Here is a 27,402-nt window from a genome sequence, read left to right on the forward strand (position 1 = left end):
CTGCGCTCCATTTTTCGGGCTGCTCTCTTTAGGGTGCGAGTATGCTCATTATACCATGGTGTCAAACTGTTTTCCTTAACCTTCCTTAAGCGTAAAGGAGCAACTTTATTTAAAGTGCTAGAAAAGAGAGAGTCCATAGTTTCTGTTACATCATCAAGTTGTTCTGAGGTTTTGGATATGCTAAGGAATTTGGATACATCAGGAAGATAACTTAAAAAGCAGTCTTTTGTGTTAGAAGTGATGGTGCTTCCATACTTGTAACAAGAAGTAGAATTTACAATTTTGGCTATATGAATTTTGCAAAGAACTAAATAATGATCTGAGATATCATCACTTGGCTGAATAATTTCAACACCATCAACATCAATTCCATGTGACAGTATTAAATCTAGAGTATGATTTCGACAATGAGTAGGTCCTGAAACGTGTTGTCTAACACCAATAGAGTTCAGAATGTCTATAAATGCTGATCCCAATGCATCGTTTTCATTATCAACATGGATATTAAAATCACCAACTATTAAAACTTTATCTGCAGCCAGAACTAACTCAGATGTAAAATCACCAAACTCTTTAATAAAGTCTGTATGGTGCCCTGGTGGCCTGTATACAGTAGCCAGTACAAACATAACAGGGGATTTATCATTAACATTTGTTTCTTTGGATAATGTTATATGAAGTACCATTACTTCAAACGAGTTATACTTGTAGCCTGCCCTCTGAGAAATCCTGAAAACTTTGTTATAAATTGAAGCAACACCTCCACCTTTGCCTTTTAGACGTGGCTCATGTTTATAACAGTAATCTTGGGGGGTGGACTCATTTAAAATAATGTAATCATCAGGTTTTAGCCAGGTTTCTGTCAAACAGAGTACATCTATATTATGATCAGTGATCATATTATTTACAAAAAGTGTTTTCGTAGAAAGGGGTCTGATATTCAATAAGCCAAGCTTTATCATTTGTTTATCCATATTGCTTCTGTTTTTTATTTGTTGAACCTCAATTAAATTGTTAATCTTAACTTGGTTTGGACGTTTTTTGTTTTTTCTAGTTCGGGGAACAGACACAGTCTCTATAGTGTGATATCTAGGTGAAAAAGTCTCTATGTGCTGAGAATTAACTGACCTCTGTGACGGGAGGCAGCTAGCAGACGGTTGGTTTAGCCAGTCTGTCTGCTTCCTGACCTGGGCCCCAGTTAGTCAAGTATAAACACTAAGACTATTTGCCATATTTCTAGAGAGAAGAGTGGCGCCACCCCAGGAGGGATGAAGACCATCTCTTTTAAACAGGTCAGGTCTGCCCCAAAAGCTCGTCCAATTGTCTATGAAACCTATGTTATTCTGTGGGCACCACTTAGACATCCAGCCATTGAGTGATGACAATCTGCTATGCATCTCATCACCACGGTAAGCAGGGAGGGGACCAGAGCATATTACAGTGTCTGACATCGTGCTTGCAAGTTCACACACCTCTTTAATGTTATTTAATCTTCTCTGTCAGCCTAACTATTTCCCTGCATTTATCACATGTGAATCCCTCATCAGCGACAGAGATAGATAAACTGTACATGTGGCAAGAGGTGCAAGAAACAATGATAGGAGAAGCCATTACTCACCGTGCTTGATGAAAATTCTTACTGCGGTTGTTTGATGAAATTGTGAAAAACTGGAGCGAGGGAGAGGAGAAAAGAAAACAGCGATAGGTTCGAATGAAGACGCTAATGACAAGCTAACGAGTGCTAACTTTACCCCCTAGTGGATGAAAACGTCCCCAACAACGCATAATGGTTAAAAATAATTTTGTTAATTGAAATAAAGCTGAAATAAAATATAAATTAAACAAAGTTGAAGTACTGAAATGACTAACCTATCAATTTAAAAAAAGTTACCTCTCAAACCTCTCGTAAAGACACTAACACAAAAAAAAGTCAGTGAAAAAAAAGTGTTTGAAGTCAGTATTTAGACTAATTTTTTTTTTATATATATATTAATTTTTTGGCACACAGTATATAGACCTAACAGTAGTATCTCAGACATGTAGTTTGTGTGCAAAAAAGCTCTGCGAGACGTATTATAGGCATGTAAAATTCCTGGACTCACTCTCATTCGTAAATGCTGCACTCCATGTGTTACAACAAAAATGTTTATCAGGCTTAATTCAAGCTCCTGTAAATTATAGCATGAAGCTGAAGCTCAGCCTGCAAAAGGATGACTGAATTATTGGTTTAATTAATTTGCTATTTGGAGGATGGAGTCTGTTTACCAGTAGATTCATAAATGTGATAGTTTTCCATAACAACAATGGAAACGCATAGAAAGAGGTCTGGATACACATTCTTACTGTGTGTTTGTGGTAGATAGGAATTAGTTTATTTTTCTTCCTGTGTTTTTTTTTTTACACATTTAACTACTGGCACCTGAGTCATTAGAATTAAGTCGTTAGAATTAGGCCCTATTAACATTAGTATAGAACTCTTTTTTTTTTTATCATTAAACATACGGGTGCTTCTCAATGAATTAGAATGTCGTGAAAAAGTCATTTTGTTTCAGTAATTCATCTCAAATTGTGAAACTCGTGTATTAAATAAATTCAACCCTTACGAAAAATAATCATGGTTTTATTATAGTAAAACTGTAGAAACCCATGGTTTTTAGGCGTGTTGACTACCATTTGTATAACCACAGATTTACTACAAATACCATGGTTAAACCACGGTTAATATAGCAAAACCATGGTTAATTTGTGGTTACCATGGTTTAACTATAGTAACCATGTTTTTTTGGTTTTATTTGTAGTAAAACCATGGTTAATTTTCGTAAGGGAATGCACACAGACTGAAGTAGTTTAAGTCTTAGGTTCTTTTAACTGTGATGATTTGGCCCACATTTAACAAACAGCCACCAATTCACTATCTCGACAATTAGAATATGGTGACATGCCAATCAGCTAATCAACTCAAAACACCTGCAGAGTTTTCCTGTGCCTTCAAAAAGGTCTCTCAGTTTGGTTCACTAGGTTACATAATCATGAGTAAGACTGCTGATCTGACAAAAAAAAAAAAAAAAAATTAATGCACAACCAACCGAGAGAACTGCAGCCTTATGAGGATTGTCAAGCAAAATCAATTCAAGAATTTGAATTGATTTGAATTTGAAAGATTTACTGAACCACAGACAACGTCAGAGGCGTCTTACCTGGGCTAAGGAGAAGATGAACTAGACTGTTGCCCAGTGGTCCAAAGTCCTCTTTTCAGATGAGAGCAAGTTTTGTATTTCGTTTGGAAATCAAGGTCCTAGAGTCTGGAGGAAGGGTGGAGAAGTTCATAGCCCAAATTGCTTGAAGTCCAGTGTTAAGTTTCCAAAGTCTGTGATGATTTGGGGTGCAATGTCATCTGCTGGTGTTAGTCCATTGTGTTTTTTGGAAACCAAAGTCACTGCACCTGTTTACCAAGAAATTTTGGAGCACTTCATGCTTCCTTCTGCTGACCAGCTTTTTGAAGATGCTGATTTTATTTTCCAGCAGAATTTGGCACCTACCTACACTGCCAAAAGCACCAAAAGTTGGTTAAATGACCATGGTGTTGGTGTGTCTGACTAGCAGCAAACTCACCAGAACTGAACCCCATAGAGAATCTATGGGGTATTGTCAAGAGGAAAATGAGAAACAAGAGACCAAACAATGCAGATGAGCTGAAGGCCACTGTCAAAGAAACCTGGGCTTCCATCTACACCACCTCAGCAGCGCCACAAACTGATCCCCTCCATGCCACGCTGAATTGAGGCAATAATTAAAGCAAAAGGAGCCCCTACCAAGTATTGAGTACATGTACAATAAATGAACATACTTTCTCTAGATAACCGCATATTAATATTACTGTTATAATAATATTTACAGATACTGAAACTGTTCTCTGTACTCTGGTCTCCCTTGTGTATGTTCCTTCTTCATAAAACATCTAATTGTTAAAACTCTGGTAAAAAGATTAGTTCAACCAACATTTTTGCTCCGTGTTTATAATTAACATAACAATAATTTTTTCTTCAGTAAAAAAAAAATGTGTCTTGTCTGAATCAGGAGAGAAATATGATAATATAATATCTACCTGATTTTTTTTTTTTGTTTGTTTGTTTGTTTGTTTGTTTGTTTGTTTTGGTACTAGCTGTGTTTTTAGATTTCCGCCACAATTTCAGGAGCTGGATTTTCATCAGAGACCGCTTTGCTCTGATTTAACATAAGGCTGACAGAGTTTTCCCACATCCAAGCGAATCGCAGCGCTTGTTGTCATTGTGGTGAAGTGTGCGCTTGGAATCCGGGGCGCTTTTATAAACGCTGCGCCAGCAGAAACTCAAGAGACGCGCATGGTGCTCGCTCCCGCGGCGCACCAGATTTGCACCGCTCGGTCCAAAGATTGTTCCCGCTTGGAAGCAGCTCAGTTGCTCTCGTTAGAAATTAAAGACCGCGTAATTCTCAGTTTCTTTTCCTTGTTAATTAAACTTTGATCAATATGATTTGGGTAACTTTGTTCTGCGTCTGCGTCTTGGTAACATCGCTGCAAGCTGATGCGCGCCTCACTAAGCGCTATGTGATCGGCGGATGTCCAAGTCAGTGTGATAAATCCATGTGTCCGTCGATGCCAAAGGACTGTCCGACAGGACAGGTGATGGATCACTGTAACTGCTGCCTGGTGTGCGCGTCCGGAGAGGGAGAGGCGTGCGGCGGGGTGGGTAAGCTGGGGGACCCGGTGTGTGGAGAGGGTTTGGAGTGTTCCGTGACTGGAGGAGTGGGCTACTCCGCTACCGTCAGGAGGAGAGGGAAACACGGTGTCTGCGTGTGTAAAAGCAGCGACCCGGTGTGTGGCAGTGACGGGGTCTCCTATAAGAACATATGCGAACTGAAGCAGTTCAGTGACCGAGCACTGAGTCGGCAGCAGCCGCCGGTGCTCTTCATACAACGGGGAGCGTGTGGGACGGGTGAGTGACTCACCCAAACAAACAGAGCACAGTTTACCTGTTCTTTTACACTCTTTACAGTAGCACAGTATAAGTCCATGAGTTGTAAATAATAGGCTACTAATGAACAATGTCTACTACTTTCATTCACATACTTTCATAACTACTGTTTATTTCAAATGTGATAGATAGATAGATAGATAGATAGATAGATAGATAGATAGATAGATAGATAGATAGATAGATAGATAGATAGATAGATAGATAGATATGAGATAAAGAATGATGGATTAGTTCCATGAAAGGAAGAGGGAGTCCAGATGTTGGCAACAGATGCAGATGACATCTTTTCCGGATGGTATATTCATCAATGGCTGAAAACGTCTGCAAAACTGTGCAGTGCACCCCATTTTTGTCATCTTGTTCGTTTTGTAAACCCTCTTGGTTGACAATGTTGTTGTTTTTTTATATACAATTTAACAGCAGACGGGCTGATTTTAGTCATATTTTGAAGTCATATAAGAAGGAAAGTGACTTGGTTAATAAACAAATTGGATAAGCATCAATTCTGTCTCTAGAATTGATTCTGCAAATTCTGTCTCTAGCAGTAACAGAAATATTTGTTTGAGTAAAGCATATGTGTTTGTGCCAGTTTCATCGTGTTTATTATGAACATGTATTCTTGCTACATTTGGACTGAGATCCACAAGTTTAAACTGAGTGTAAAGTGATCAGTGCCCAACTTCAGCCATGCCTCTTATATACTGCGTAAGACTCTGCACTAAGTCATAATTAGTTGTTTTAATTCATTTTGACCCTCGCGTGCAGTTTGGTCATAGCACTTACTCATCAGATACACAAACACAGTCTGACCCATCAAAACCACTGTAAATGGACAAAAACCAGAGCAGCTTGTGTGCTCCTTTTGTGGATATGTGTTTGTGCACTCAGAATATTCAGTTTCACCTCTTAAAATGAAGCCTCCCGCGTTTTTCTTTCTGTGTTTGTTTGTATTTGTGTGAGGTAGGTTAGATGAATTTGAGCAGGTTGTAAAGGGTTTATCTTTATGAAGTCCCTATTTTATATCCTTAAATGAGACGAAATGGGGTCTCTCTTTACCTTGTTCCTCGTTTCTTCATTATTCTTACGGAAAGAGCCTCAGTGTATTCATTTTGGCAGACACTGACTTAAATTGTGGCTGAAAGTGAAAAGTTGTCTTGTTTTTGAAAGTGAATCCTCACACACTTGTTGTCTCACAAAAAATTGTGTTACAATTGCATAAACTCCTCACGTCAGCTATTGAGTATGAACACTTCAAAGCCTGTTCTTTAGAAGCTTAAATATTTAAGATACGTTCGGCGTAACCGTTGACATGTGTCTAGTCTCTGCATATTGGCATAATAAAGGCTCTAAGCAAAGTGCCAAGCTGTGAGAGGTCTGTGGTTTCCAAGTTCTGGCCTCATCTAAATAAAAAACACTGTGCTGCAGCAGAGCCCATGATGTAATTTGCATCTGGATCTGAAGTTCTGCCCGCATCTCTGAACACTTCTCCTTCGCTGGCTGCAAATTTAGGTCATATTGTGAGTCTTATGCATTCATCAGGAAACAGATTTTTACTGAAGCAGAAAGTAAGTCATCCAGGCGCCCTCCTGCAAGACTAGATGCTTTAGTCTGTTTTGGATGATTGTGATTGAAGAAAATGGCCTGCACACCGCTAGCTCAAGAAGGGGAATAGAAGTGATGCCACCAAATGCTTTCCAGTCTCACATCGCACCTTGAGCTGTTTATATTAGCACTGTTCAATAAAACCTAGTCAACTGCCCTGCTGTCTACTGGAGCCTAAAGTGACATGATATGAAACGTTTTGCAGAGGCACCTTTTTGATTCATGATCACTAGTCTTCAGTACTTTAAACGAATATTTCACTCAGAAGTGAAATGTGGTGAAAATGTAAGCAGGCCATCCAAGATGTAGATTAGCTGCTCTTTATCCAAACTGTTTTGGAGAAATTTAGCATTGCATCAGTTGCTCACAAGTGGATCCTTTGCAGAGAAAAGTGCAAAGGGCATCTTAAAATGAACATTTAGCACAATTGGGCAACTTAGCACTTGCTTAAAATATTTCCAAAACCTAATGAGCTTCTTACAAAATGGGTTTTATGTATAAGGAGTGGGAAAAAGATTAAGTAAATGCTTGTGTTTATGTGAATGATTTATTAATATTAATATTGGCTCTTTGGGAGGTGCTGTGATCCTGCAATCTCTATACAGGCTGTGTTTGTATGTATTAAACTTTTAATTGCTCTCTGTAGTGTGTATGTGCAGTGGTTTATGTGCTTTTATCAGGGGTTTTTTTTAATGTTGTGTGTGGTGTTCATTCTAAGAGGTTTGTCCCATCCAGACTTCTGTAGATTTTGTTAGTAGCCCTAAAAATGCTGATGAGGCACATATTTCTCCAGTTTCTATAGCTTCTCTCTTTCTCTTTATATCAAATCATATTTCTCTGCAAAATCAAAAGAAAAAATATTGCACTTTGACAATATTGCACTCTCATGACAATTAATCCTGTTATTTTATGTACAGTGATTCTTGATATTAGACTGTAACAGATTTTTTTTTAACCTGGATTAATTAATGGTAGTACAATCACAACTGCCACGATGTATGAATACTAAATATCTTCAATAATGCATTTGTTGTTGTTTTTGCATTATATTCATATTTTTGTATTATTTTGGCTTATAATGAAAATATAGGAGGTGATGTGCTTTAATAATAACATTAAATTAATACAAATTCAAGCTTAACAGGCTTCATTTTCTGAACAATTATACAAAAGTACAAATATAATTTCATTTTTGTCTCTGGATGGTTGTATTGGGTGAAATATGACCTGGTCATATTTTGTGTCAGTGAGATTTTCATTTTCTGATGTCTTTCACTCATTCTTTTATTCTATTCTTTACACTGTGTTCCTAAGCTACATTTTTATATTCCTCATCACTTGCGTCCACCAGTCTGGTCTACATTCATCTGTACCTATTTATTTGTGGATTCTTTCCCTCACATCCTGCTTCTAACTCCAAATTAATGAATCTTAGCCTCTCAGATCTTTTTCTGGTGATTTTTCTTAAACAGCAGTGAAAGCGTGCATGTGGAGGTATGGTTTGATATGGTTAGGAAAGTATCTCATCCTTTCATTGTCTTTTTGTTTTGATAATTTGTATTGTTTAAATTCTGTTTGAGGTTTGTTCTTTGTATATATGTATATGTGTGTATATATGTATATGTGTGTGTGTGTGTGTGTGTGTTTGTGTGTGTGTGCTCTGTGCAGAAACAGCTTTTGTTTAGCTCTCTTTAATTAGCATGTTTTGAAAGATGTGTTTGTTTATGAGTGTAGTGAAGTGTTTGAACTCTTTTTACTGATACGAACACACACAAACTTGCACAGATCTACACATGGATGTTCAGTCTAGAAATTAACCATCTACGAGAACAAGAATAGACAGGAACATAAGTATAATGAATTCTGTTATGAATTATGAAAAGAACAAGAAAGGACTCATTATTTGTTTCATGATTCATCAAATTTATTTATGTCCCTTTCTCACTGCCCTGGAGCCCAGAGCTTCTCCATTCACTCAAACAATTTCAAATAAATTTTCTCCAGCCCTCTTTCTCTGACAGCCACATCTCTTTTAGTTTCTGTGCTTCTGTAGTATAATATAGGTCAGTAAGACTATCCCACAGTAAGGACTCATTTCCTGCTCTCTGCTCACCTACATGGGCCTCGACTGAACTCAAATAAACACACTTCTCTAGTCTGAATCCTTCACAAACCCAGCAGAGAGGCCTCAGACAGAGCTTACACAACTGTAACTGGACACCTATAACTCATAGCCACAGGCATGACCTGTTGATGTTCACAAGGTTTCATCCCTCACCGATTCTTTTAACTTTTGTGAGAACTGTGCTAGCCAGGAGTGAGCTCTCCCTATGCCAGAAGCTGTTTCATAATAGAATAGTATATAATAGATCAATTTACCCTTCTCCTCCATCCACTTAGAGTTCCTTTCAAAAGATTTGGGGCTGTCAGATTTTTTTTTTTTTAATGTTTTTATAAATATCTTATGCTTAACGCTGAATTCAAAAAATAGTTATATATTGTGAAATATTATTATAACTTTATTTTCTATTTGAATATATTTTCAAATTTTGTTTATTCCTTTGATGGCAAAGGTGAATTTTCAGCATCATTACTCCAGTCTTCAGTGTCACATGACACTTCAACAAATCATTCTAATATACTGATCTGGTGCTCAAGAAACAATTTTATATCATTTTCAGTGTTGTACTTGTGTTCATTAATTAATTTTGTGGGAACATTTGTCTATTGTTTTGATGAATAGAAAAAAACATTATAAACATTTTTGCTGTCACATATGTGTCCTTGCTAAATATATATATATATATATATATATATATATATAATCTACTGATCCCAAACTTGTGAATGGTATTAGTGAATATTATTAAGATGTCCTGGCTTGGGTATAAATACCTGAGTTGTTCGAATGCAAAATCTTTGAACATCTGGCTAGAAGATTTATTCTCTTGGACTCTTGCATACAGATACAATAAAGCTGTTGTAATCTGGCAGTGTTTCAGTTAAAACACAAAAGGCTCGTATTTGTGCAGACTAAACATAGGCTTTGATGTATTTAGTTCAGAGCTGAGCAGATTCTTGGCAGGTTTGGCTACCAGCCCAGTAGTTCTTTAAAATGAAACTTTACTAAAATTTTACTGAAGTAATTAGCCAGGCTGTGTGTTACAGTGATTGAACCACAGGTTCAACACCACAGGTGTTCTGAGCTTCATAAATGTTGAATAAATTGTTAAATTAATCATTGACATAAATGAGGACAAACACTTGTTCTGCCATGTTATAGTTCATTAGCATAACTGCAGGAAGTTTACGGTTGCCAAGCAACCTATCAGCTCATCCAATCAGAATTTAGAGTTGGAAATCTCTATTTTATAATAAGGTGTTTAACATTTGGATTATTGATGCGATATTTTAGATGGATAATGTGAAAGAATCCTCTTGCAAAAGGTATGCTTTGTCCATCTTGATGTTGAGTTTTACTGCTGTTGTTTTTCTCACTTGTTTTGATAGCTTTTCTCAAAACATGTGATTTTAGATTGAATGCCTTGTTTAATGTTGGTCTGGTGCTGGTCAGTCTCACCACACTGGATATTCTGTCGCCTTAAACTTTTGTTTCGTTTTTCCTGTTGGCCTGCAGAGGATGGTTAGTTGTGATGGGTTGAATTGTGTACCCTGTACTGTGTATTCAAACATTTCATCAGATGTAATGTGTCAGCAGATGCACAAACCCATGCATGTGTGCATGTCAACAATGATTTTGGTTCTTTCAGGGTTGGCAAAGTGTCAGATGTTGCAATCTTGCAGGTCTGAGAGCAAAGGCTACAGAGTCTTAAACCATAAATGCACCAACATTAGCACTGGGTAAATCATTTTGACGCTTGTAGTTGAAGTGTGCCCAGAATATGCACTAATAATTCATAAAATGTCCAGAAAGGTTTTGTTCTGTCAGAGATAAGAGGTTATGGATTTGTTTAAATCTTTGTGATCCTCTTGGGTTTCAGTACTTGGCCAAGTGCTGGCCAAGATGAGACATGCGTGTCTGATTCTATTGTCTCTGCCAGTGCATTTGACCTAATCATAGGTCTGTCTTTCAAAAAGGAAAAAAAAAACATTACATGGCTAAAGGGAGAATTTGTTTAGAATTTTTTCGAAACTATATACCTTAAGCCATTTTTTGGGGCGTTAAATAATTGCACAAATAACAGTACACGGACTACTGCAAACCTTGGTAAATCACCTTGTATGTTCCATTTAAATACTCTTCTCATATGAATCTTGTGCCTAACCCCTTAACTGTCACTCGTGTTTTTGAAGATAGACTTGAATGTGCATGATACAAACCTAAATTTTTATAATTCATGACTGAAAACATTTTGTAACATGATTTTGATGTGCCATTTACATGGTAATGCAATGTCTGATTTTAAAATGGGTTTTAAAGGATGAATTTTGAGATTTTATGTTTTCAAGTGATATATAACTTCTGATGATTTCTAAAACATGATAGAGAAAAAGGCAACGAGAAAGTCTTTTTTTTAAACAAAGGTCAAAACTCATTTTGTAATGTAGATTTCTGAGGGTGCACTCTTGTCATAAATTAATCTATTACTTTTCCTACATAATTTTTAACAAATAATATTGGAAAAATATATATTTGGGAGTCTTGAACCTTTCCAACGATATATAGTTTGTCAGGATTAGATTAGATTTGATTGTAATATAGTATAGTCAACGTAGGCGTCCCGTATACGGGACGGGGTGACAGTTAACAGGCTAAATTGGAAACTACAAATGCATGTGCAAAAAGGTCAGATACAAAAATAACTGTCATGCTGAAATGATGTTCACTGTGTCTTTAGAAAATCCTGACAGTAGAGGGTTTACACTGGTGCAAGCTGTTAGTAAATTTGGCCCTAATATTTTATCCAGCAAGGACACATTAAATTGGTCAAAAGTACAGTAAAGACATAATGTCACAAAAGATTTATATTGCCACAACAATATTAAGAAGCATAACAGTTTTCAGCATTAATAATAAAAACATTCTTTGAGCACCAGATCAGCATATTAGAATGATTTCTGAAGGAACATGTAATACTTAAGATTGGAGTAATGGCTGCTGTAAATCCAGCTTTACATGTAAATATATTAAAATATTAAATTGTAATATTATTTGACAATATTGCTGTTTTTTAATCAAATAAATGCAGCACTGGCAACCATAAGGCACTTCTTTCAAAAGTATTTAAAAAATCATACAGACTTTTGAACAATGCATTTATTGGCATATACAGTATATTTATTTACACCAGAAAGCTAATGGTTAAGAGTAAGGTTGTAAAATGGATGAGGAAAGTGATCCAGAACATTTTCTTCCACAAAACTTTTTTGGTGTTAAAACTATAATTAGGTTGAATTATTCTAGTCAGAATGCAAGCCAGCGCCAAGCTGGATTTGACTTTAATTACACTTGGGTAAATATTGTAACTCTTCATAAACCACTTCACTCTTTTATTTTAATGTTCCCTCACTTAGCACAAACCCATGTTGCCACAGACACATTTATCTTTTGAACTTACATGCTTTCCGATAGCCAGGTCTTCTTGGGGTCCCTGTGATGGTGTAAAATTAAAAGGGCTCCTCCATCATTGCAGCAATTGTAATTTGACACATTTGATTGGATCAAATGACAGCAACTATCGTCTGTGCATTTGAGTCTGTGTTGCTTACCAAAACAGTCTGACCCTTAGGTTGATGAAACAAAAGAGTACAAAGTCGTGGCCTAGTGGTAGGGCTGTCAACGAATATTCTAAATTCGAATATGTATTCGAATAGTTAAAAAAAACGAATATCGAAGGTGAAAATTAATATTCGAATATAAAAAAATGTGGAAAAAAACGCCCGCGGTAGTAGAGGCGCTAGCGCGCCTGAGGGTTCAGGGACAGGTCACAGGAATTGCACTGTCTGGCACAGCATCACTGCTGAAAGTTGACGCGTCTTCATGGAAGATGCCAGCAAATGCAGAGCCCAACTCGACCGCAGCAGAGAAAGTGAGGTAAAATTGTTGACCCGCGAGATAAAGTTGTATGCAATCTATTTAAGATACAGTAAGCATACCATTCGACCACTAGCAACATGAGGTCACATCTCAAAAATGTGCACCCAAATGAGCATGGCATAAAACATGGAACTCCAGTTAAACAGTCACGTCTTGACACTTAACGTTACCTTGCATCGCCCTCCACAAGCTCTTTGTCTGCAACAAGACAAGAGGCCATAACGGATAAAATAATTTTGTTCATTTGTAAGGACATGAGACTTCGGGGAGTTCTGTCAAGCAATGGATCCGAGGTTTGATTATTTATCGTTTCATGTCAAGGAAAAGTTCCATGTTTACCACAGCACAGCTCGCTCGGAGCATTCAATGTCAGTTATATATGCTGTAAAACTTCAATTAATATTAACAATATTTGTTTCAATCACTGAATGAAGCCTGCTATATTTGGGACAACAGTCGCGACCTTAAATTGCTTGCACAAAAATTAGTTTGTTCATTTAAACCATTATGCGCAGAGAACGTGAGGGTGAGAGAGCTTGGGGTCTGCAGTCTTGGCCATTAGTTGATTTCCTTGTTTTTGTGTACGTAATACGTTGTCATATATGTTTAAACTTAAATAGACTATCTATACAAGTAGTTATGTCTCTTTGTAATATTTTGTCCTGTTATTGACGTAATGCGCGTCATTGACAACATGCGCAACCAGATGTTCGAATAGTTCTAATTTTTTAGAGGGAATATTCGAACGTCATTTTTGAGCAATTTTGACAGCCCTAGTTAGAGAGTTTGATTCTTAACCCTAGGGTTGTGTGTTTGAGTTTTGGGCTGGCAATACCATGACTTAGGTGCCCTTGAGCAAGGCACTGAACCCCCAACTGCTCCCTGGGCCCCACAGCATAAATGACTGCCCCCTGCTCCGGGTGTTTGTTCACAGTGTGTGTGTGTTCACTGCTGTGTGTATGCACTTTGGATGGGTTAAATGCAGAGCATGAATTCTGAGTATGGGTCACCATACTTGGCTCAGTGTAACGTCACTCACTAAAAGAGCAATTTTCATATACTTTATGTATATTATGAACTTTTGAGTTCTGATAATAAACTCCCTTTGGTTGAAAGGGAAAAAATATCTCTCACTCCTTTTCCTTCATGGTGAAATTACAGAGGACGAGAGTCAACATTTCCAGACACGTCCTCCAAGAGACTCCTCATTTCATAGCATTAACGTGTCTCTCTCTCTGTATGTGTGTGTGTGTGTGTGTGTGTGAGTAAAAGAGTGTGTGTGTGTGTGTGTGTGTGTGTGATGCTGACTTAAGTAAGCAACAGAAGTCCCATATATATATTTACACAGAAAATCCCACCACTTGTCTTTTTTTAGTTAACGACTAGTCTCTTTTTCCTCTCTGTATCCTGTTTAAGGGATGTCATTTGATATTTTCAGATGTTTGTCCTCTACTGTCAATTTTTTGCATTATACATTCTAATTGCATCTTTTTTTTTCAGCTATCCATGATAACCCCAATAGCCTGAGATACAAGTACAATTTCATTGCAGATGTTGTAGAGAAGATCGCCCCTGCCGTGGTTCATATTGAACTGTATCGCAAGTAAGTTTCTACCGTTAGAGTCTATATTAAAGAGGAATATATAAATTTGTCTAAATTTCTCATTTTTACCTCTGATTCAATCTCTCTTTCATACTCTTTGTGTCTTGTTTAGGATGGTGTACTCAAAGCGTGAGATGGCTGTGGCGAGTGGATCAGGGTTTGTGGTGTCTGACGACGGCCTTATTGTGACAAACGCCCATGTGATAGCCAATAAAAACCGAGTGAAGGTGGAGCTTAAAAACGGAGCCTCGTATGATGCTAAGATAAAATATGTTGATGAAAAAGCAGATATTGCCCTCATAAAGATCGATCCACCGGTAAGAGAAAACAACAAAGTACTGCTGCTGTTAGCTCATTCCATGACTCCAACAAACATTACATACTTTAGCATTAGAAGCACAAATTGCATTAATTTAGATTTCATTAAGACAAATACTTACAAAACATCTGTGTGGTTTGTGTACTGATGTGGACAGACTGAACAGTTTTATGAAGCCGCCTCACCATGGTTTATAAATGGAAACTGAGGTTTTATTTTTGATCCAGATTGTTTATGCTGAAGAGGTTCAAGCCTGAATATGAACTGCAGTGTACCAAACACGCCAGGTTCTATTTTAGGATATAGTTACTATTAGTGCAATATCAAAAACCAAGTCCAAATAACCTAAGAGTGTTTCATTAACAGAAAAAAACAGATGGCCAAGCTAAACATTGCAGGAATTCAAACTTGGCATCTATATTTCAGCAATTACTGCATTGACACAGCACTGTAATATTTGGAAAAGAGACTTTTCATGTAACCAAAATAGGAACATTACTGACCCCGTGAATACAGAATGACCAAAACAATCCTTTTAAGGCATGTTAGGTGAAATTTACTATTACCCACAACCCCCTCACTCACTCAGGTTAGTGTAGTGCACTGTGCAAACTCTTACAATATATGTCATGCTGGCTGATAGACACCAGGCAGCATGTTTGGCTGACAATCCTAACCTCACAATCACTCAAGCTCTTAAACATATGGTCTCCAGAGAAATAAAGCACACACAAGCCCAGACTGCAAGTTTGAGCCGATGTTCTCAAAGAATACATACTGCTCCAAGATCAGATTCCTCGATTGCTTCTTATCCTGATTCCTGTTGTATCCCTGTAGTACCCCTGTAGTTTTATGTAGCTTTCTCTCTCTCTCTCTCTGGTGTTTCTGATGCTTCTGGATTATATCAGTGGGCTCTTTAACGCCCAGCTGCTAAAGAATTTGCCCCAGTTTGAGTGAGTGATCTTGAACGACATCATGTGGTGAGCAATATTGAGAGAGTTAAATAGGAACAATTCAGACTTGTATCTAACTTACAGGGCATTTGGGATAAGTAAAAAAAAGGCATTGGTTTAAATGGCACAAGTGAGTTGGAGATCATGCTCTGCAAGAGGATCAGGCACTGCAAAGACCCTGGGGAGACTGAGTGTGTGTGTGTGTGTGTGTGTGTGTGTGTGTGTGTGTTTAAGAGAACTTGTGTGTGCCTGTATCCCTGTAAGTAATTACTGCAATGTCTTCCCTTTTTCTGATGCATGTTGAGAGGTTTGAAGTAGGTCAATACTGTTAAACTTTCATTAAGTGCATATGTTCACAGTTATAATCAGGTTTTTTAATAGTCCAGCTACAGTGCGAGCTGTCTGAGTCTGATTTTCATGAATACATGATGGATGATTCTGAGCTACAATTGCATAATTTAGGTCTGGTAAAAAATTATTCTGGAACTTTTACAGTCAGAGTAAAACAAGTATAGCATTTTAAGAAGATAAATTAGTGCTTTGGTCCGACTGAAATAGAACATTTAAAGTGTATGGAAACACTTAAAGGGATAGTTCACCCAAAAATCTAAATTATGTCATTAATAACTCACCCTCATGTCGTTCCAAACCAGTAAGACCTCCATTTATCTTCAGAACAGAGTTTAAGATATTTTAGATTTAGTCCGAGAGCTCTCAGTCCCTCCATTGAAACTGTGTGTACGGTATACTGTCCATGTCCAGAAAGGTAAGAAAAACATCATCAAAGTAGTCCATGTGACATCAGAGAGTCAGTTAGAATATTTTGAAGCATCGAAAATACATTTTGGTCCAAAAATAGCTAAAAACTGCTTATTCAGCATTGTCTTCTCTTCCGTGTCTGTTGTAAGAGAGTTCAAAACAAAGCAGTTTGTCATATCCGGTTCGCGAACGTTTTAAACGGTTTGCATCTCCAATACGCATTAATCCACAAATGACTTAAGCTGTTAACTTTTTTATGTGGCTGACACTCCCTCTGAGTTAAAACAAACCAATATCCCGGAGTAATTCATTTACTCAAACAGTACACTGACTGAACTGCTGTGAAGAGAGAACTGAAGAAGAACACCGAGCCGAGCCAGATAATGACTCGTTCATGAGTCAAGAACCAATTGCATCGGTTTTCGGATCACCAGTAGTTCTTTCGGACAGTTTGATTCAATAAACCGGTTGAAAAAAACAGTTCACCGGTTCTTTTGCGCTCGACGTAATGGCGTCATTGGCGATGATTGCAAGCCTTCGGTTTACCTGGGCTCATAACATTAGCACAGAATCAGTTCAGTTCAGACGCTCTGTGTGTCGGTTTGCTTCACGCTGAATCACACATGCGCAGTATCATCAGCTCCTCGGTTCTCAAATCGGACACGTCTGACAGAAACGGTTCTTGACTCGTTAACGAGTCATTATCTGGCTCAGCTCGGTGTTCATCTTCATTTCTCTCTTCACAGCAGTTCAGTCAGTGTACTGTTTGAGTAAATGAATTACTCAGGGATATTGGTTTGTTTGAACTCAGAGGGAGTGTCAGCCACATTAAAAAAGTTAACAGCTTAAGTCATTTGTGGATTAATGCGTATTGGAGACGCGAACCGTTTAAAACTATTCAGTTCGATTTGGTGAACTGGTTCAAAAAGATCCGGTTACCTCGAATGATTCGTTCGCAAACCGGATATGACAAACTGCTTTGTTTTGAACTCTCTCACAACAGACACGGAAGAGAAGACAATGCTGAATAAAGTCGTAGTTTTTGCTATTTTTGGACCAAAATGTAATTTCGATGCTTCAAAAAATTCTAACTGACCCTCTGATGTCACATGGACTACTTTGATGACATGGACATGGACAGTAGACCGTACACACAGCTTCAATGGAGGGACTAAGAGCTCTCGGACTAAATCTAAAATATCTTAAAGGGACTGTAAGTAGGAATTACTCCCATCTAGTGGTGAAATTGTATTTTGCATTCAAACTAATTTTGCTCTCCAGCGCCTCGCTTTTTCAAATGCGCGTTGCATCTACGGTAGGCGATATGTACCAAAAAGCTTTGACAGGATGTCTTCTAATAGCACTTCGTTTTGGCGACGATGTTTTCTTCTCCTGTGGCGCGGCATATGTATGGTCCATAATAAGAATGCAATCCAGACTTTTAAACTTGCCGGTGCAGTTTCAAGCGCCTCTCACTGCTCTGCACCTGCGTTTCTGGCTCTGACCGAAAACACGTTGTGGAAACGCGTTGGCTTAGTACTTTTTGTCCCTCTCTGCTATTATAGTTTTGCAAGATGGCGGAACTACATGGAAGCCTCCGTCGACCTACCCGTCCCATGTATATAAAGATAATAAATTCTTCATTTACGAGGATTAGTTTAAACATTGGCATAGGTATTTGTACACCATTGAGGGCATATTTATGAATAAAAATATTGATTTTAGATAATAAAATACCTAAAAAGTTACTTATTGTCCCTTTAAACTGTGTTCCAAAAATAAATGGAGGTCTTACGGGTTTGGAACAACATGAGGGTAAGTTATTAATGACATAATTTTGCAAATTGGGCGAACTAACCCTTTAATGTTACTTTAAAATTGTTTCTAAGTATTTTACATTGTGTTTCAAGGTAAATGTCAGTTCATGCATTCTTTGGCAATTGAACCATTGACCTTGGTGTTTCTAGCACCATGTTGTACTATTTAAGGTACAGGAATGCTTCAGTAGTTGTACGCTAGTAGTAATTAGTTAACTACTACAGTAAACACACACTTTTGAAAAATACAACTTGTAAAGCAGTGCTGCTGTGGCTCAAGTGGTAAAGCATTGTGTTAGCAGCACAAGGTTGTGGGTTTGATTTCCAGGGAACACGTTAGGTAAAAACTGTTAACCTGAATGCACTGTAAGTCGCTTTGGATAAAAGCGTCTGCCAAATGCATACATTTAATTTAATTTAAAACTAGAAACAGTGTAATTTCAATACATAAGTGAAAAACAGTGAAAAACAGCAGAATTATTAGAAATTATTGTCATGCTGCTCTGATTTTTGTTGATTTATTCGTGGTTAAAATTAGACCACACAGTCTAAACTCACATTCACTCAGACGCACTATGCTCATGCCTTGAACTGATGAGGAAGGAATGATTGTACAATATCTATCACACAATGCAGTTTCACTCATGCAGAAAATGGGCAGCACATGTTGGAAGCACTGAGAAGGGAATCGTAGAGCAGATTATTTATTTTCTTCTCAATCTTTTGTCTTTTACACTGTTTCTTCCTCCTTCTCTCTCCCTTTATTGGTAGCTGTCTGTCTCTCTGGAAAAGAAGGGAAAGTGTTTTCCCTCTCAGAGAGTGTGTGTGTGTGAGAGAGAGAGGAAATGTGGCTACTGACTGGAAATGAAACCATATGTATGGGTATGTGGACACAAATTTCACCCACTTTCAAGGCAAAGCTGTATGGATGGGGAGCTCTTGAGGGTCCCACTTCCATGATCTGTTGAACTTCCCATCATTTCTGTTCCCGAGCTCAGAAGCTACAGGAAAATTTATAATTTTCACGTCTCAGCCCATCACACATTTAGTCAACTCATTTGTAAATGTCTTAAGTCTTCCAGTTTAAGTTAAGAGCTTTAAGGCTAATACATAGCTTGCACACACACACACACACACACACACACACAGAGGTTTTCTTTGGATTATCTATGTTCCAGTGGCCTAAAATGTAGTCCAGACTGACTAATGTGACTAATGTGACTGACTGCTGGTTGGGCCAAAATGAGTCATTTAATATTACAGGGTAAGATGTGAATCACACGTAGGAACAGAGAAGCAGTTTTGGCAATGATGAGCAAGAGTGGAAGTGCAAATGCGAAGAGGATATACATGATAAAAACTACCATGTGGGACAGTGGCGTGAAAATATGTCACTAAACGTCCCCATTCCCCCCAAACACACACTCAGAAACTTTAAGTTTAAACTCATCTCAAGTTTGAAGTGAATGGTATCATTCCAAGTTCCAGGCAGATTTTTCCAGCTGTTCTGTGATTGAATACAACAAGAACACATAGGAAGGAAGAAAAAAAGTCTCTTTAATATCTCAACTGTTTCTTTCAAAATGCAACAAGTGCAGCAAATTTGAACCAAGATCAAACAGATCAAGATCAAAAAGATTTTTTCCCCTTAAAAAGGGTAACTGGTAAGTGTATATAGTTTTAAATTAGATATCAAGCATAAACTGTCCAAGATGCATATCACAATGCATTAATGAATATTTAAAGCATTTAAATACACATTTTGAGTTACTTCTGACTTTAATAGCAATCACGCCAGTTGTAACCGGATTAACTTGCTGGAGGAAGATGATTTACAATTGAGTTATTAATCTGTTAGCTTTTACAGATAACAGGCAGGTTTGATTTCAGATGGACTAAAGCATATACATGACATTTTATAATACACATTATTATTTTATTTTTAATGTTTTAGCATGCATGTAAATACACTTAATATCACCTCAGACATGAGCACAAAAACTAGACCAAAACTAACTTTACATCCGCACAAAAGTTTGATTCAAACATTTCTCATCATTTCCTTCCAGGATCAAATTGAAATAGTGAGCCAATGTGAGAGAAGCTCTCTGCATTTATTTTATAGCTGTTTACTGTTTGTCAATAATTGTCTTATCTGTTTTTATTACTCGTAGGAAATTTTCAGACAAATCCCCAAGACAGGGATTAGGCTATACCTAAATGAAACTTAACTGAGAACTCTATTAAGTCTTCCTTTGGGAAGAACCTTCAATAGCTCACTCATTGAAAATAACTTACAGCCATATCCACCACAAACCCACCAAGTGGAGAATTTAGAGCTTGCAATTAAACTGGTGCTTACCTTTGAAGTCACTCACAGTGCAGTAATTAAAGGCACAAAATGAGGTGCCTACTGATGGGCACAATGATGACAGAGTGGGATGCTGATCTCAGTAACTCGTTCCTTTTTACTGCATGTGTTTTGAATTCTGCTTTTGTTCAGATTGTGACTAACTGCAAACTTATGTTTAAAGGCAGACACACATTTTTTAGTAGTGCATGGGAATGTCAGCCTGTGGAAACTCTGTGTAGCTCCACAACAACCTTGTAATAATAATCTAAACCTTCGACTGACTGTGTTACCCATTAACTACTGGAATGGCCATAGGCCGTGGAAATGTCTGTTTCAGCTCTAAAAACTGCTTTTTTATTATGATCACCTCGAACGGAAATTAAAATCACCTAAAGAAATAAAGTACATCACTACCAATTTTATAGGTGAAGAAATGTTCAGTATTATTTCTCCACATAACATAAAGGTTTGAGAGGTGCCCTAACACTTCAAGTGCTGTTTGTTTTTATTGTTGTTTGTGTGTCATTTTTTTGTCTGGATGGTATGTTTATATGTAGTATATCTCTGTTTAAAGTAGATACAACCTTGTTTTGCCATTTTTGCCTTCCTTGTGACGTCTTCTACCTCTCTTTGAAGATCCCTATCCTAGCCTTATCTTGGAAGTCTTATGGGAATGAAAAATTCTTTCTCAAAGTTCTTCTAGTGTTTCATTGGCATTTGGTGTGGGTGAGACTGTTTTTACATGTCCAATATTGACTGGTATTTTCAGACTGCAGTATCATTAACAAAGACACCTGGGTAAGTGTCGTGCTTTTATAGGCCAGATGGATGCAGGTGCTTCTGCTGGTAAACGATTATAATAAGGATCTGCTGACCTGTAGTCTCACATAGAAGAGCTTTATTAGAGTTCATGGCCTGTAACGTACTGTGATCAAAGGGATATATATTGCATCTGTGGGATTCTTGATTAGGGCGGATTCCATAGAACTGGAATGAAATAGAGTAAGGGTTTAGTTCATGGTTTTTGATATCAATTAATACTGTAAAAGTGCTATAAACATTTATAGACTACATTTAAGAGAGGAAAATTACTGTTTTTACAATTTTATTTTAGCCTATTACTGCAAATTTTGGACCCTAGATTAGGGAGAAAGAAGTCATACATTTTTTTTGTCTAGTTTGCCAGTCATCGTCATCTTTATCCTCTTCTATCTTAAAACGCTTTTAGCACAGGTCGAGTTCGCTGAGAGTTCACCTCGTGATAAAAGCTCAGGATCAGTTTACAGCTCTGGACTTAGTTTTCTTTCTCTCCGTTATGCAGGTACAGCTTGAGTAGAAACCATACCTCAACAAAGGTTGCAATTATTTATTTGTCATTTTTTAAATATTTAGATTTTTAGTTATTGTGTATGCTGTTTGTTCAGATATAACAACAAAGATTCTTCCAGCCTATGATTTTAAGGTAAGATAGCGGTACATTTGTAGAACACCTTCCTATAATCTTTAAATCATGCCTTAGAGAGTTCAGACAGACATTACAACCTCTAAACCATCTAACATTGAAGATGTCATCGATTGTTTCCCTCGTAAACCTTTCAGCAGATGCTTTCTTAGAAAACACAGACTCACACTGTTGTCATCTGAATCTGTAAAATACAGAGCCCATACATGCATGCGAAATGAGAATGTAAGTGCGTCCAGTGTGTTTATGTAGCTCAGCGTGTCTGCTATCCACTCTCTGACTCTATTTTTACTGTCAGTAAACAAAATAGACACCAGTGCAGTGGCTAAACACGCATATTCTGTTGTTACAATGACCGTTCTAATCAAGCCCCTGTGTTGAGAGGGGAGATTCCATAAATGATTCCCCACAGGAAAACAGCATTCCGATTCGTCCTGTCCTGTCCTAAGTGCCTACTTTTCCGTGATGTCATAAAGGTTGCATGGCGATAAGGTTTCAGAGATCTGAATTTAATATGCAAACTCCTGTTTGACAGACAGTTGATAGCGGCTGCACAGAGGTGTTAGAAAAGAACTGTATGGCAGTTCTGGACTGTTCAGGAAATTGAAGGGTAGAGTTATGGAATGCCTGGATACGAGCATTTATCACATGACTGACTTTGCAATGTCATAAAGTTGCAAGAATGTCTAAGCAGTTGTGTTGGGTGGCCAGTATTGGATATCAATTAAAGTTCCTTTATAAACTTTTGCAGGCTTTAGGATTGTGAAGGGTTGGATATTTCTGACTTACGAGCAGATACTGAAATAAAGGCTGCATTCCCTATATAATAAACATGTCTTTTTCTCTCTCTTTCTGCCCAACAGAGTAAGCTTCCCGTGCTTCTCCTCGGCCGATCGGCTGACCTCAGACCAGGAGAATTTGTGGTTGCTATCGGCAGCCCGTTTTCACTCCAGAATACAGTTACCACAGGAATAGTAAGCACCACACAGAGAGGCGGGAAAGAGTTGGGTCTACGAAACTCGGATATGGATTATATTCAGACCGATGCCATTATTAATGTGAGCAAATTATTACAACTGCACATTTTATTTATTGCTCTATATTTAATTTAATGTTATTTATTGCATGTTTATTATTTGTTATTTTAATGTGTGTCTCATGAGGCTCACACATCCATGCACACACAAATCAAGCCATAAAACACAAGCGTGTTTTAACACATGAAATGTCTCTTTTACAGTATGGCAACTCAGGAGGACCATTAGTCAATCTGGTGAGCATTTCCTAATTCCAAAACTGCTGAATAATATGATCCTGCAAATAAACTACTTATGTTTGCACAGAGCATGACTGTGTGGTAATCATAAGGGCCTTTTTTCCCAGAATGCAAGTGTCTGTGTTACAGTAATGTTACCTCAGTGAGAAATTTTTATATTTCTATTTAGCTTCAATTTATTTTATTTCAATTTTAGTTTCAATAATTTTAGTACTTCAGCCTAACCTTGATTTACTTCAGTTAGCTGCCAAGGCAACATTTCTAATTTTCATTTAGGTTTTACATGTAATATCTGTAATTATTTTTTATTTTAGCTTTATTTTAATTACCAAAAATAATGTAACAGTTTTAATGCTCATTAAGAGTAATTACATTGATTAGATTTTAAATGATTATATTTTATTTTATTATATTCTGTAAGAACTGAATAGAATAGAATTAGGGGATACAGGCATTAAAGATCATGAAGTGTGTTCTTGATTGTAGAAGTCATTTAATATTTGACCAGTATTGTCAGTTTTTTTTCCAGCCATATTAAATAATGTATTTGACTTATGTATTTGACCACATGATAACATGATAAGGACTTTCACATAATTCTTTATGAAAGTTAATGAACATCAGTACTGCCTTGCCGGGTAATTGTGTCCACCTTATTCTTTTTCCTAAAGGATGGTGAAGTGATTGGGATCAACACATTAAAAGTGACAGCTGGAATCTCCTTTGCTATTCCATCAGACAAGATACGACAGTTTCTCGCTGAGTCGTATGACAGACTGGCCAGAGGTACGACAGTACATTCATATCCAGAAGTGATATATGAGATAGAGCATGTTACCTAATTATTATTGGACTAACTCTCATTGAGTTCTTCTGGCTGTTTTACAGGTCGAGGAGTGACTAAGAAAAGATACATTGGTGTTCGTATGATGACCCTCACTCCTGAGTGAGTACATAAGCACGTCCATGCATCAAATTAATCAATACCTTCTTTATTAAGGTTGCTATCTTGACCTTATGGAATATCTTACATGATTATGTAATTCTGTGAGATCTCTGTTTTTATACTTATATGTGATTTATAGTACCAAGTTATAATTTGAGGCTGTTGTTCTTCTTTTTCTTTTTTGGATGGCAAAATATTTTACCGCATTAATTCTTTGATGAAAGCAGATCTGATGTAACTATGTTCAATCCTGCTCACAGACTGTCCAAAGAGCTCAGAGGTCGACTGCCAGACTTCCCTGACATCATGTCAGGAGTCTATGTGATTGAGGTCATCTCTAAATCCCCAGCTGCAGCGTGAGTCCCCAAAACTCAAAGTCCCATAATGCCAAGCAGGTCAACTCGTTTGGCAGCACTCACATGCTGTTTTTACTGGCCACATGCTTTCTGCTTTCATACTTGGAAGGGTATAGTCTTTGGCTACATCTGTCTCCACACTGACCCTCACCTATCAAAACACACTCAAAACCTGCTGATGTTCATCATTTCAACCCATTGTTTATATTGACTCACACAAAAACCTGTTCCTCTGTATTGTTTGAAACCGTTTTGTGCGTAAGAGCGAGAGGCATCTAGGGTGCTGAAAATGCATTTCAATTAACGGGATAGTTCACCTAAAAATTAAAGTTCTGTTGTCTTTTATGCACCCTAATGTCGTTCCAACACCGTCAAGTCAAACAGGTTTGGAACAACATAAGGGTGACTAATGATTTCTTGTTAGTCACCCACATCCGATGACTCAGGTCTCACTGCCACATCATACCCATTAACATTTTTAAGGAGTCTTGTCTTTGTTATGCTTGTTAAAAGACAAAAGCAAATACAGCATGTACTCAAAGTCAAATTTAAGGGAGATTCACTTTCAACATTGTTTTAATATAATTCCACAACCACAGTCCAATCTGCTGCCCACCACATCCTCATCCAGGACATTTTTAGTTTTCCTGAAAGCTTGAACAAGCTCAGATGGCGCCCAGACACACAAACAACTGCTTCTTTCCTCTCGGCGTGACACCATTACACTTATGATTCACTGTTGAATAACAGATGATCACCAAATGTTGCACAAACAGGAAGTACTTGTGAAGTCTAGTATATAAACAGGGTGGTTACTCTGTGAGGGCATGTGAATGTGTTAAGTTTGATCTACTATAGATGTAGGTGTATGTTTCTGAAATATAATTTAAAAAGCCATTTAAAGTAATGAGGTCTGAATTATAGAGCCATTACACTTTTAATGTTGATGTTTTGATGAAGCATACAGTTCTACAACAACTGTAAAAATACATTATGCGCAGCCTTAACAGTTGATTTTGGAAGCTATTTTGGAGAAATTCTGGGAAATCCAGCAATATTTGATTTGTTGCTGGAGAGGGTTAAGTTTCTGTCATGTAATCTGTGAAGATTAAGAGACCTTTATCAAAATGAATTATTTTATTCCTCTTCAGTCCTCCTCATCATATGCTTTTCCCCTCTTCTCTGTCTCTTCTTTAGAGGTGGACTTAAGGAACATGACGTCATAATTTCTATCAATGGTCAGCGGGTCTCCACTGCAACGGATGTAAGCGCAGCCATCAAAAAGGACACCAGTTTACGCGTAGTGGTTCGACGTGGCAACGAGGACATTATCCTGACTGTCATTCCTGTGGAGATTGACCCTTGACTCTGAACAGAGCTGGTGTTCTACGACCCCACCAATGAACTTACCGGATGTGTCTTCTGCCCCGCCCCTACGAGTGACATCTAGCCAATTGTCCATGTTCTTGAAATTATGGGCAGGGTTAAAGCTCAGCCTGAGAATTTAGACGGTACAGTGCACAGTAATGTAGTTTCACATTTATTAATGTTCTTATTTTAATCATAATGAGTGATTTAGAGGATGCTACTACTGTTTACTGTTCAACATATTAGGACTTGATTAGATTTTCCAGAATATAGATTTTCTCTTTCATTATCCAACAAATTTAGTGCACAGCAGCTTGAGGAGTTCTTCAGAATTTTATTGGAGTTTCTAACCTTTTTTTTTTTTGCGCTTTTCTAGAGCAAAAATGTTTTAAATGTGTCTTTTTTTAAATAAAAGATTATTTGATACATTTTGAAGACTACACCAGAAACTGGAGAAAAATAAATAAATGAAAATAAAAAAAACACATTACACAATGACAAAACATGGTGGTATGTTACCAAGACATTATGGCAGTTAATGGTGGTACAGTACTTTTTACATCACAAAATTTGATTTTCTTGAAGTTCTGTTACACTTTACATTCATTAAATAATCCAGGAAAAAAATGAATGACAGTTTCCACAAAATTATTATTAAGCAGCACAATTGTTTTCATCATCGATAATAATAAAAAATATTCATTGAGCATCAAATCAGCATATTATAATGATTTCTGAAGGATCACGTGACAATAAAGACTAGAGTAATGGCTCCTGAAAATTCAGCTTTGCCATCTTAGAAATAAATGAGTGTGTGTGCAGAAAAAAAACGATTACAACTTTATAGAACAAAACTGAATTAAATTAGCCTATGCATTTTACATATACATCACATTTCTCATCAATATGGTTAACAATAAAGATTAATAATAAGGAAAGAAAGCACATCACAAATAGCCTACATCATTAAATCCTGTCCTACTGTAGATATACAGAACATTTCCACTTATTAACTACCTAATAATGTGCCTAAAAGAAGCACAAATAAAGATATAGGTGCAAACAGAATACAGTGACATCAACCTTGGTTTTGATAAGCAGATATTTTATGACCCAGAACGCGTTGGTGAAACTCATGCATCTAGCAAGAACTTAATACACAAAATAATCATGTTGATTAAAGCATTTAACATTTATGAATTAATTAAATGTCAGTAATGAACAAGACTGCACAAATTATAGCGATCACGAGGAACGTCCGAGAACAGTAAAGTGGACAGTGTACAACACCCGATCAGTTATACTCAGGTCTATAGTGCCACCTGCTGGCGCAGTTTTGTAACTTATTAGAGAAAATTAAGTCGTTATAACGAGAAAACGACTTTCGTTATGTCGAGATAATGAGAAAATTAAGTCGTTATAACGAGAAAACAAAAAGGAAAAAAATTATAAAGCATGGCCGCTTAGAACTTCCGTAAAAAAGTCATGGAGAAATCACTGATTTTATTCACTAAT

At 37.3% G+C, this 27,402-nt stretch overlaps 1 protein-coding gene across 1 annotated transcript; it reads left to right on the top strand.

Annotated features, from left to right (window-relative positions):
• Positions 1-4,282: 4,282 nt before the first annotated feature.
• Positions 4,283-26,348, top strand: LOC132111479 (serine protease HTRA1A-like). Its single transcript, XM_059518820.1, has 9 exons — positions 4,283-4,973; positions 14,176-14,278; positions 14,391-14,595; positions 22,805-22,999; positions 23,182-23,214; positions 23,889-24,003; positions 24,106-24,163; positions 24,424-24,519; positions 25,717-26,348. The coding sequence occupies exons 1-9, from the start codon at positions 4,508-4,510 to the stop codon at positions 25,883-25,885; spliced, it is 1,440 nt and encodes a 479-aa protein (XP_059374803.1). The 5' UTR covers positions 4,283-4,507; the 3' UTR covers positions 25,886-26,348.
• Positions 26,349-27,402: the final 1,054 nt, after the last annotated feature.

This window comes from Carassius carassius, chromosome 31 (genome assembly GCF_963082965.1).
Source record: "Carassius carassius chromosome 31, fCarCar2.1, whole genome shotgun sequence".
NCBI classification, from domain to species: Eukaryota; Metazoa; Chordata; class Actinopteri; order Cypriniformes; family Cyprinidae; genus Carassius; species Carassius carassius.

Coding starts and splice junctions, on each gene's coding strand:
- LOC132111479 (XM_059518820.1), top strand. CDS start 4,508: ATGATTTGGGTAACTTTGTTCTGCGTCTGCGTCTTGGTAACATCGCTG. Junction 14,279..14,390: donor CATATTGAACTGTATCGCAA/GTAAGTTTCTAC, acceptor TGTCTTGTTTAG/GATGGTGTACTCAAAGCGTG. Junction 23,215..23,888: donor GAGGACCATTAGTCAATCTG/GTGAGCATTTCC, acceptor TTTTTCCTAAAG/GATGGTGAAGTGATTGGGAT.